This window comes from Grus americana, chromosome 17, assembly GCF_028858705.1.
Source record: "Grus americana isolate bGruAme1 chromosome 17, bGruAme1.mat, whole genome shotgun sequence".
Lineage (NCBI taxonomy): Eukaryota > Metazoa > Chordata > Aves > Gruiformes > Gruidae > Grus > Grus americana.
The window spans coordinates 64,353-76,578 of record NC_072868.1 but is presented as its reverse complement, the minus strand read 5'-3'; the positions used below and the strand labels follow the sequence as shown (position 1 = coordinate 76,578).

Sequence of the window (12,226 nt, the reverse complement as noted above, 5' to 3'; positions counted from 1 at the left end):
AGAAAGCTTGACATTTACAGGACAACGTGCTCTGTGAGTTAAGCTTTATTTCGTGAGCTCACGAAGAAATAAAACAAAGTGCCCTAGCGAGAGCGCTCATCCCTCCTCCTCCCTCACAGTGCGGGCGTCCCCTGTATCACGCTGGGAAGCACAAGCACAAGAGCCTCAGCAGTCCAGCTGCTCTTGGAGCTGCTTCAAAGGCTTTTTGGCTCAGCTGATGTTTTATCCCTTCCGCCTTGGAAGTCTGCTCTATACCATTTCCAAAAATCAGCAGATTCTGCCAGTACTGCCAGACAAAGATGACGGCTACAGGAGACAGCCGGCTGCAGGTGACGGTGGCTGCATCATGGCCCTTTAGCTCTTTCTGGCCCCCTGTGCTGCCTCCCTGGTGCTCTCACTTGCACCTAATGGCGCTGCTCCCAGAATCCATCGGGCCTTTGCGTGAGCTGGGTCAGCCAAAAGCTGACCAGGACGTTTGCGGTCTGTGTGGCAAATGCCTAGCAGAGGTGTTACACTGAAGAAAAAAGGCTACAAAATCACGCCTCAGGTTTCAGTAAACATCTGCAGGCTTTAATTGTTACTCAGTGCAGAGCCAAGGTGGGGACCACCCAACCTTCTGTTGAACTCGTCTTACGCCCACACTGAATCTGTGGCTGCATCGACCGTCCCAGCAGAGTCCGCTGGGTCTTCACGGGCCTTCAAGTACAAGCCCTTGGCACCTCAGCAACAGAGAGGTCCACAGATAACCTAAAGGATGAACGAGAAGCCTCAGCTTCCCCTTGACTAGGAGAAATACGGCAAGGAAGAAGGAATTGATAGGACGATCGCCTCTCTCCTGAGGAACCTCTCACTAGGGGCTCTCCCGCGTGCTGGAAACTCGCTGCCAGGCACCGCAGCTGAAGCGGGAGACGGCTGCTGCTGCTGTACAGGCATGGACAGATGTGGCAGCAGCGCCTGAACCTGTGGCTTAACCTCCGGAGGCTGCAAAGCTGGATCATTCAATCATTCCTCTTTTCTCTGAGCCAGGAAGGAAAGCGAGAAGGTGTGAACTGCTGCAAAGAAAACAGCCATGATCTCCAGAATCACAAACAGGCACAGCTGGTGCTGGAGGCTGTCCTCCCAGAGGCACAAGGGAAGGAGACAACTCCACCAAAACCTGCAGCACCCTGCATAAACCCAACAGAAAAACTCAGTTTAGGATCCAAAGCCTGCGGAGCAGACGCGAGTGAAGCAAACCCAGTCTCGGCTCCTTCCAAATGAATAAGCAGGGCTTGAGGCTGTGCTGCTTGGAACGGAAGACTGTAAATAGCCATAACGTTTGACTCTGGTTTTCCCTTGATGCAGGAGAGCCAGGACAACTAACTAGTTTCCCTGCCAAAAAGTCTGCTTGGAAGTACCGCTTCAGTCCTCCTCACGACCTCCTTCCGTCCTCCTCCTAACGACCGGGGATTTCTCAGTGCAACTGGATCGCAGATGAGCTGAGGAACAAGACAAGACCGTCTGCAGCCGGTATGACACTGAGGAGCCGGGGTCTTCTCTGACCCTCTGAAGATGGAGCATCACGGTGCGGGCTTAAAGCGACCAGTTTTCAATGCTTCCCGTAACTTGGGACGAAAATCAGAGTCCCTGCTCGCTTCAAAAGCAAATTCCCCAAGCTCCAGCTCGGATTCTCCGGGAGAATCACAGTCTCTGAAGACAGACAGAGCACCTGTCCAAGAAGTACAAGCAGTATGTTTACGCACTGGCTAAAAGGTCATTCACCATTACGGATGGCACCAAGGCGTAAGATCAGCCGTGTGAATTCTCCGAGAGAGAACGATTTCGATGACCTGAGATGAGGAATGAATAGCAACGCACACTAAACCATCTAGTAATGATGAAAACTAAGATAAAACAGGAACAACATCTATGCTGCAGAAATACCTCTAGTAATAAAGTGCTCAGCCTCCAGTGGTCAGCTGAGAAGAACACAGCATCTGAGAAGAACATAGGCGGTTTCTATACAGAATCTTGAAGGCCACGGTGCCCGGAGTGAGACCTTTTGCTTCATTATCTGCAAAACGAATATTAAAGTTGACACCCCTAAATATGATAATGAGCTAAAAGGAGTACATGCTAAACCTATATGACTATAGTACTCGACTCTCCACCCAAATCATGTTAAACGTCACCCGTGGCAGGGAACAGCCAAGGCTGAGCTATAAAGGATACTGAGGAAGTTATCCCTGGGAGGGCGGGGGGGGGTGGGGGAAGAAAAGAACCTGGAAGAGGCGGTCGACGGGCTGTGCTCCTTCTCCTCCACCCACTTCTATCTGCTTCAACTTTGCGAAACTGAGTCAGTCAAAGTCCTTTGGGGGCTCTGACAGGCAAACGTTGACTCTGATATGTGGCTATATATAACCCTTTAGACTTAAACTGTTGACCAAGTCTGGGACTAAGACTAGACCCAGCCGCACCTAGGCTCCTCTCTGAGAAGGAGTTTAGAGAGCAAGGGGGTGCTTTCTGAACCTCGGGACTCAACGGGAGGGCCTCCCTCGGCCACACATCAGACTCCCACCCTTTACGTGACAGGCATAAAGACTACCGCGGTATATGGATATTTAAGAAATAAGTCTGGGGAGACCTAAGATTTGGGTAAGGCATTTTTCTGAGAAGGTTTGAGATGTTAGGGGATGGATGGATGGATGGATGGATGGATGGATAAAAGTTGCATTAACCCAGCAGAGCCGGACCTTTCCCTTCAGTTCTCTAAAGACAGAAAAACACCCTCCCTCAATTTCCAAATTACATTTCCTTCCGGGCCTGGGGATTATGAGAAACCAGAAGGAATGCAAAGCTGTCTTTAATGACCGTGCAGAACAACTTTCACCTGGGTTGGGTACATGTGTATAAACACGGAACCAACGTCAACAGAACATGAGAACAAAGGTGTTACATACAAGCAGAGAAAAACAGCCACGCAAACAACAACAGGGGAGGCGAAATCATCTCACCTGGATTCGCCATTCACGCAGGCAGAAACAAAACAAAAAGGACAAAATAACACTTTTCTTACAAGTGGACAATTTTTAATTTTTAATTTTTTTTTTTTTTTTTTTTTTTTTTACACTTTTAGTTTTTCCGCATTTCCAGTGTTTCTGGTTCCTTCAGGCACATGAGTGTTGCATAAAGGCAGGAAGGAGAATTTGTGTTAAAACAAGTGAAATGCCAAACAGTCGCTTTGCAAAAGAAAAGATTTTCAGGAGACCATCAGAGGTCCTTGTGGCAATTGCACGTTAGTGTTTAAAAACACTGGTGTCTGCTTATCTCTTATAGGAACATTGTGGATGGAGATCCCCAAGGTTGGTTTGAGAAGCAGCCAAAGGAGGGAGTCTTAGGGCAGCAAGATGGCCCTGTTTTGGCTAGAGAATGCAGAATAAACAGATAGACGGTTTCTATACAGAATCTTGAAGGCCACGGTGCCCGGAGTGAGACCTTTTGCTTCCTTATAATTATATAATATAATATATTATTATTATTATTATAATTACGATCCAAACGAGATATTTCCAAGGGAGCTCAGGAAATATCTCACAGAGCTCTGCCCTCTGACTAATACTAGTCAAGTTTTTTAAGGGGAAAAAACCCCCTTCCTTCCTTCTTTCTGTACAGTTTAAAAAAAAAAAAAAAAAGATCATGAAGAAAGGTCATACTGAGGCAGAAAACAGCCTCAGCTTCATGTACAAGAAAGACCAGGCTCCAAGATGTCCATTTTCCTCACGGGTCTGAGAAAACTCCTTGGTTGTTTCTTGGTGCCATGAAAACACTGCCCAGAAAAAGGTTAGGAAAAAAGGGAAATCATGTGTTATGAATAACTAGGAAAGCAAGAGAGAACTCCCCACCTGGAGTGCTGTGTCCAGCTCTGGGGTCTTCAGGACAAGACAGACATGGACCTGTCGGAGCAGGTCCAGAGGAAGCCACGGAGATGATCTGAGGGCTGAAGCACCTCTCCCGTGAGCAAAGGCTGAGAACGTTGGGCTTGTTCAGCCTGGAGAAGAGAAGGCGCCAGGGAGACCTGACTGTGGCCTTTCAGTACTTAAAGGAGGCTTATAAGAAAGATGGGGACAGACTTTTTAACAGGGCCTGTTGCGATAGGATGAAGGGGAATAGTTTTCACCTAAAAGAAGGTAGATTCAGACCAGATATAAGGAAGAAACTTTTTACTGTGAGGGCGGTGAGGCACTGGAACAGGTTGCCAGAGAAGTTGCAGATGCCTCATCCCTGGGAACACTCGGGTCAGTCCGGACGGGGCTCTGAGCAACCTGATCTAGTTGCAGATGTCCCTGCTCATTGCAGGGGGGTTGGACTAGATGGCCTTTAATGGTCCCTTCCAACCATTTACTTGAGCAGCAGTTCTGTGGAACCAGTGAGACTGTCAGACTGCCCATAAACATTCTCCTCCCAAGTTCTTCCACACCCATGTGGCAGCACCTCCAGAAAACACTTCTATTTGTTCACGATGGTTCTAAACCTCTGTAACAAAACTTCAACAATGCCCTCCTCACCGCAGCAGTGTCATCGCTATTATGGATAGCAGTGCAAAGACATTCAAAGAAAATGGTCAGATACACTTGGAAGCTAAAGGTCACAATAAGCAGGAAAAGAAAATACTTTACCATGGACATGAGACTGTTGGAAACTTTTTCCTGGTGCAAAGTGGAAATTTCCAGCTACCTGTGGGAGACAGAAATCTTTCATTAAAAGGTCTGAATCTATATAAATAAATCAGTCGCAGCGGTGCTTAGATTTTTACATTTTTGTTTAAACAATATATACACCGAGCACCTCACTTTCATGAGATATGAATTTCCTCTCTTCCTCACAGGCAGTCATGTGGAAAGCCATAATTACATACTGATGTTGGTATTAACTGTTCTAAGTAGATTATTTCAGTGGACATAAAAATGGGAAGAAGAAAGAATTAAGTCTATTGGGAGGGAACTGACTGCTGCTGCAGAAAATACAAAAACGTATCACAAAAAAGAAGTGGAGAAAGTAACTGAGGGGGAGACTGAGCAGGGTAACAAAAAAAACTTAATACAATAAACAGCAATCCTACGTATACGTCCATGAAAATAAGCTGCATCCAAAACCCACAAAAATAAAGCACTGAACTTGCAAAAAAATACCCAAGCCCCAAAACACCCCAAAAGACAAAGGCTGTTAAAATTTCATCCTGGAATCTGAAAGGGATGTGGATATCAGGTGCCAATCCTCACTGACACTTACTAGCAATTATACACACTCTGCCCTGGAGGATCTGAATGTGACAGAGGGTCCTGTAATGGTTCGGTACCCATGATGATGCTCAAATCACAATGTCTGGCTTCATGAGTAAAAGGTTTACTTTCCAGAAATAGAGAATGTGGTCTCCAAGAAGAGTACACCAAGATGCAAAAAACCCCCAGAGTTTGAATCAAAAATTTAAAAAAATTTAAAAAAATTAGCCTGGGCCTGACTTCTAGAATGTACTTGGATACGTAACCTGCACATCCAAGTGTTCTGGGTTTGTTAACACACCAAATGACAGGGTAGTCACATAGTTATCTGGTACATCTTGTACTACGTTTTCCTACACCAGTTGCAACAACCACCTCTCTGAGCATTTTCAGCTTTGTCAACCAACTCCAACAGTCTTGCTTCCGCTGTTTTTCTAAAGAGGATAACATTTCACTCTCTCCGGCACCTCTGCTGGCAAGTGTTGGCTACTGGTACCTCCAGCATCCACTAGTGGTCTCTGTTTTAAGACCAGAAGGGCAGGTGGGACAATCTAACCTCAAAGCAGCTGCCTCTCCTCCTCCAGAAACCTCGGCAAAAAGACTCACTAGACAGTAGGAAAAGCTAAGCTTCTCCAGCCGGCAGGCTGCCTACCAGCCCACACAATGAAACAAAGCATTAGCCCCTTCCCACTGCTTTTCCTGACTCTCCTACTGAACTCCTTTACGGGCACAAGTACCTTGCTGAGCCCAGGGGTTGTTATATTACAGTCCTGTGAACACCTAAGGCTGGAAAAGGAGAGGAACGCCCCAATTCTGCCTTTTCACAGTCAGCACCACCATGCAGCAGGTTCACAGCAAAACCCATCTCTCACCTTGTTGACCTCTAGGAAACCATACACTTGGCAGCCCTCGTTCTTCTGCTCTTGCATTTTCTGGCTAAACCCTTCCCTCTTGCACTGCTCTATGCTATCCGGGTTCTTGAAGGCCCAGCCTCGCCGCCTGTATGCTTCTCTGACATCGTCACAAGTATTACAACACCTGCAAAAGCACAAGCACCATCATCTTACCACCTTTATCGCTATAAAGAGACACTCCAGCTCAGGACTTGAATTCGTGGCGGATTTTTCTCCAACAAAGTGATACAGCAAACATCAGGGACCAGACCTCGGGAGCTGACCTAACACTCCTGAAGGAGCTCGAGCTTTTGGATGTACTTGTTGAGATTTCAGCATGAGGATGCAAGCTGGTTTCATGCAGTGCTGGAGTCTGAAGAGGGCTTTGCCTGTCCTTTCAGACAAAGAAATTTGTAGCAAAGAAACTTGCTACAAAAATGACACCAGCGTCCCACAGTTCTGAGCAGTTTGGAACTTCTCCCTGTGAACAAAGCATCTGCCTGTTTCTATTCCTCCTTTCCTCTGCTTTTAGGGCAAGACTGTCAGCATTGGAGGGAGGGTTAACAGTAAACTTGCTTCGTTGCTTTTCTACCTCTGGGTAACACCTTGGTCACGGGAAAGAACAGTCTTCTGTCTTGGCTGCGTGTTTTGCTGGACCAAAGAGAAAGCTGAAGGCTGCAGTCATGAATCCCACAAGATGGAAACATCTACAGGGAAGCACACAACTTGGCAGATGGGACAAACCAAGTCGCTACAGAGACAGTAACAGCGAAAGATAGTCCAGAACCTGCAGCCTATCACGGATCCATTCCTACAGGAATTTGCAGGTAGGAGGAATGAGAAACACCAAATGACACCCACTGTTTGTGTGAGCGATAAACATCTGGTCTTTGCTCCCATAAGGATGCGAAGCTTGCAGCAGCAGTGCAAAGGATGCAAAGCCATAACTAGGTTTTATTCCAAGACAGCTCATGCAATGGTGAAATAATTTACGCAGCTCCCCTCTGGACACCAAATAACCCCAGAAAAGATGCAGTTTGCTGAGATACAGTCTTTGTGCTACTGCAAAGGTAGTGCAGTTTGCACTGCCCTTAAACAGGCGTGCAGACAAACTAGACAATTTAACTCTGCACGCTCTTAACAATCTGGAGTGCCGCTTCCAAAAGCATACCAAAACCACAACAGTTCTCACTGTTCTCGGAACACGTGCCCAGGAGGATTTCATTGCACAGACCTTCATAGACATTTCGGAAAAAAACCATGCACGCAACAGAACAGTCTGAATTCAAATGCTAAGAAGATATGAAAAGATGTAAAGGTTACCGAATGTCCTCTGACTCTGCCCCGTAACAGCTCTCACAGCGATCGGCATCCAAAGAATCTGGATCAAACACTTTTTCTTCTTCCTTCCCCAGCTCTAAGACAAAAGAGGAGGCAAAGTGATGAGGCATGTCTAGAAATGCTATCTTGTACTCTTGTTTTGTTCGACACCCAGTAACTGCAACGACTGTGTGTCGGAAGCTGCGCATCCTGCAGTCAGGCACTGCTGACGGGATAAAACGTTATCAGGGCCTTGTTTGTTGAGATTGGGAGGTGTAACAGGTGCACAGAAGTGAGTATAAAAGACATCTGTATTTCGTATTAGCCACAAAAAGAAGAGATTTTAGTTAGAAAGTACAAAATATGCATGAAAATCAATCCTTAATCTTATTTCTTTCATCAAATACTTTATGGTAGTTATGATCAAGCAAATAAAAACTTTCAGGAAAATATACCCATTATTAAACAACTGTGCAAGACTTGCGTTCTAAAGCATACAACGTTCAAAGTAGTTGGATGTGCACTCAAGAATTCATCATAAAAACTGGTACGGCTTTTAATCTTGTCACCACACTGAAAGATAGCATTGGGAAGAACACAGCTGAATAATTGCTATGCTTTGTCAAAGCCATGATTCCCACCATTTCAGTAAGAACGCCTGTACAATACAAGCAGTCTTTCAAGATACAGCAACCAGGAACAGTTTTTTAAACATCATCAGTAGCTGCCTGATGAGCTGTCTCAGAGACAGCACCCAGAGGTAATGCACACAGCTGAGAGACTACAAAGAATTTGCAGTACATAAAGCTCTACATGTGGGGTTTCCTCCTGTTAACATGGTCCTCAGCTTGCATGCACATATGCAGTGTGAAACATGTCCACATTAAAAGGAAGGAAACGATAAGAACCACCAATAAAGAATTCAATCACTTATTGTCATTCAATGGAAACGAATAAGATGACATCCAAGCACAGAATGCAACCTACCAAGAAATCATTAAGCTATTTTAATGAAACTACGATTAGGAAAAGCCTCCAGATACTACTCCACAAAATTTGGGTATGCTTTCCTACATTTAAGGTCAATACTGCTATAGCTGCCGTTTAAAGAACTGACTGAATGTCAGTGTTACTAATAGGAACTGATAATCGTAGAGTTTAATGAAGATGGGTGGATACTTCTGATCTAACTTGCAACATGGGTGATGGAAACCGAACTAGCCGCGTGCTTCTTCCAGACAGCAGAAGAAATTGCTTGTTGCATGCAACACATCCCATCTATTTTAAAACACCTCTTCTAGGCGAGATAGTTTGCGTCCTACAAGTTTCTCTTCCTCTCCACTGATTAGATAAGGAGTTGGAGCAACCAGTTCAGATGGAGCAATCCTGATGGAGACTGGCAATACAAGCAAGGCAGGAGGCCTACATGTGTTAACTGAGAACTAGATACGGAACAGATGCTTTTGTCCCCAGACACTAGATTTGAAATGTCACAACCTCTGAATACAAGAGTTATTCAGAGAGGCTGCTAAGTGACACAACAGTAAGAACACTTCCACCACATTCCCACGACAAACGGGAGAAACTCTCATACCTGCCAATTGTTCAGCTCTTGGCTTAGGTTAGCCTTTCAACTTCAAGAACAGAGAAGTTAAATCTGAGTGATACAAATCAACAAATTTAGTTCACGCTGCTACGTAGAACTACACTACCTCCCAGAAAAGGTAAGAAGGAGCTCATGTTTTGGAAAGGAACAGTCAAGACAGTATCACGGTTAGACGCAACACTTTGCCAGAATCGTTTCTTGTTTGTATCAAAGTACAACGATGAGTCATAACATGTAAAAAACACAGAGGAGAGGTTTACGTAGCCAAGGTAGAATAGCATCTTACCATGTCGCTCAGCCTCTGGAGTCACACGATTGCCAGCTTTATCCAAACGTTGTTTAAACAGATTGTGCTCTACATCCAGCTGCTGCTCTCCTGCTACATCCATGGCATCAATGCTCAAATCTGAAACCAGCGAGCAAGGAAAAAGGTCAATAAACACACATTTGTTACGGCCTGCGGCAGGCTGAGGAAGAGCGTTCAACCAGTGAAGATACAGAATCTTTCAGCGAGGGGGATAAGAACGTGCCAACCTGGAAGAGTGCGTATGGATGGGGACTTATAGGGAATAAAACACACATTGCAGCACCCTAAATGACCCTGCCAAACATGGGCTTTGGTTTGGTGGACAAGAAGGACTGTTTCCAACTGCCACAGAAAGCGTTACCCTGAGAAATAATGTGCTTTGGGCAAAAAACCAAAACAAAACCCCTTAAAGACCACAACCGTTTTCAGGAGTTAATTGGTTGAAAGCTGCCTCCTACCTCTACTCCCTCACCCTTCCCCCTTCAACATCAGCACATTTCCTTCTGATCCCTTTTCACAAAGAAGATTGAGAAGGTCTGTGGGCCCACTCTGGTATCAAAACTCCATGATGCACTTCCTGGCTACACGCTCCCTTAGAAGACTGACAGCTTCTCTGCACAAAACAGCCGAGGATTCCCATCGCTCTGGCCTTCCCACACACTTTTAAATGTGAGCAAGGCAAAGACCAATAGTATCTTGGGTGGTCAGAAGGAAGACAGACTCACTACATTTAGAGCCCAATGCATTACCCAAAAGAATTACGACAACAGAACAAGAGGCAGGGAAGATTAGTGCGCAGTCAGATAACAGGCACAGCAGTAATACCCAGGAAGACTTGCAACATCTTCCGTCACTTCATACTGCTGCTTTGTTCTGAGTTTAGTTAAAAGGTAATCAGATTATTAACGCTCCTTCTGATTTAAAAAATTTTGGAAAAAGGTTATCACATGGCATTGGCATTACAGCCAGAATTTCAGTACTAAAATCATGGAAAAGCTGTGCTTCATCAAGTAACTTCCAAAGGAGGCTCTAAAGTTTTTCAGCAACACCACCACCACAGTCAACTCTTGAGTCCCAAGTGAACTCCGGGCCAGCTTTTTCAGTATTAGTGTGCTCCCTGACAAAGTACAACACAACGTAAGAAACGGAAGTGGGTTTATACCTTTGCCTCATTTATAAACTCGAAAAGTAATGCTGCCTGACTTGGAAGCGCTGCTTGAATGCCCAGCAGGCCTGGCTGGAATCTCTGCATAACCACAAGGGATCATCAATTCCTCTCTGTCCATGGCCCAAGCAGCACTTGGAAGCACCATGCTACACTGAGCCTCTCGGGCCCTTGGCAAGTAGGAAAACTATCCCCAACATTCAGAAATCTGACTCACAAGCACAAGGCATATGTGGGAAAATAACGTCCAGGTTGATCTTCAGTTTATCTCCCCTCGATTTGTCAACGTACAATTCCGGGTGAACCTAGAAACAAAGAAAAAACACAGTCGTCTTTCACTTGGAAGCAAATCAAAAGGCCTCTTTCCCTCGACTGCTCTGGCTCAGGAGCTCATTTTCAAGACCTGGGGTTTGTCAGGCACCTGAGCTGCTGCCTCCCGCACCTTCCACAATAGGTAAGCGTTTGCCATTTCTAAAAAGTAATCCTTTGGGAATCTCAGAGTTTGGAGTGGGGACAGGGGGTCCCGCGGTGCTTTGCTTTGCTTTGCTTTGTATTTTGTGCTTGTTGAGAGCCGAGATAGCGAGAAGAGATTTTGAGACGCTCTCCTGCCACAGGGTGCCGGAGGCCACCAGCCAGCCCTGGCACCAAGCGGCTCTCGGGGAAGGGCGACCCGCTCCCATCGCCAAGGCGACCAGGAGGGGGAAAGAAAAAAAACCCAAACCTGTCTGCGGCGGGTGAAGCTGCTGCACGGGCAGCCCGGAGGAGGCGGCGGCTCAGCGGGAGCGCGGGGGCACAGCAGGCCGCCACGGGCCGCAGGGCAGCCTCTCCGCCGGGGCACCGCGAGCAGGAGGCAGCACCGGGGGGGGGCCAGGCTCCCCCCGCACCACTGGGCCCCCCCCGCCGCCGCTACTCACCTCTTTGGTGAGGTAGTACTGCAGCTCCGAGAAGAAAAGCAGCACCACGATGAGCCCGCTGACAACCGTCACTGCCGGGGAGACGAGAACCGCCATCAGTCCCGCCGGTCGCGCCCGCCCGCCTCGCCTCAACCCCGCCTCACACCGCCCGCCACTGCCCCGAGTTGCTACCGAGCGCCGGCCCGCAAGGTCGCCCCGGCCGCCGCACCACGGCGAGGCCCGCGCCCTGCCGCCGGCCCCCGACCGCCCTCACCCCGCCCGCTCACCCAGCGCGCCCCCGCACGTTTTGACCCGAAAATCTTCCAGGGTCTTGGGGAAGGCATCGAACCGCTTCAGCCGCCACAGCGAATCCATGGCGCCGCGCCACCCGGAACCACATCCGCCTTCCGGGGCCGCCCGTGCTCCGCGGCGCGAAGCCGGCCGACGGGGCTGGCGGGGAGGGGCTGCGGCTCCCGGGCTCCTCTAGGGTAAGGTCCTCGCTGCCGCCTCGCCTTCTACTGAGTCTCCGTGCTGACGGCGCACGGGCCTTTGAAGGGTACCCAGGAGACGCTGGCTGTGCCGAGATCGCTCAGCTGCAAAGGGCTTGATACCGAGGCGAAGCTGCTGGTAGGGAGCAGTTTGCACTCGGTTTTGCATCCTCCCCCTCCCTTCCGTTGCCTCCGCCTTTGGAAGGTCTGGAGGTTGTTACTAATGCCCTTTGAGAACGACGGAGCCGGCCCTCAGGCTGGCTGTCGCAGCAACAAAGCGGAAAGCAAAGCATCTT

The 12,226-nt window shown here is 47.7% G+C and overlaps 1 protein-coding gene across 3 annotated transcripts; it reads right to left on the bottom strand.

Annotated features, from left to right (window-relative positions):
• Window positions 1-39: 39 nt before the first annotated feature.
• On the bottom strand, window positions 40-12,185 carry LOC129214311 (endoplasmic reticulum-Golgi intermediate compartment protein 3-like). 3 transcript variants are annotated; one of them, XM_054845762.1, is made up of 8 exons: window positions 11,730-12,185; window positions 11,464-11,534; window positions 10,767-10,854; window positions 9,364-9,483; window positions 7,475-7,568; window positions 6,131-6,296; window positions 4,656-4,713; window positions 40-2,053 (listed from the first exon to the last, which is right to left on the bottom strand). In XM_054845762.1, the coding sequence occupies exons 1-8, from the start codon at window positions 11,815-11,817 to the stop codon at window positions 1,941-1,943; spliced, it is 798 nt and encodes a 265-aa protein (XP_054701737.1). In that variant the 5' UTR covers window positions 11,818-12,185; the 3' UTR covers window positions 40-1,940. The 3 variants fall into 3 exon arrangements, with proteins under 3 accessions (XP_054701737.1, XP_054701736.1, XP_054701738.1); XM_054845761.1 differs by lacking the exon at window positions 40-2,053 and adding an exon at window positions 3,077-3,805; XM_054845763.1 differs by lacking the exon at window positions 40-2,053 and adding an exon at window positions 4,390-4,560.
• Between the last annotated feature and the right edge of the window lie 41 nt (window positions 12,186-12,226).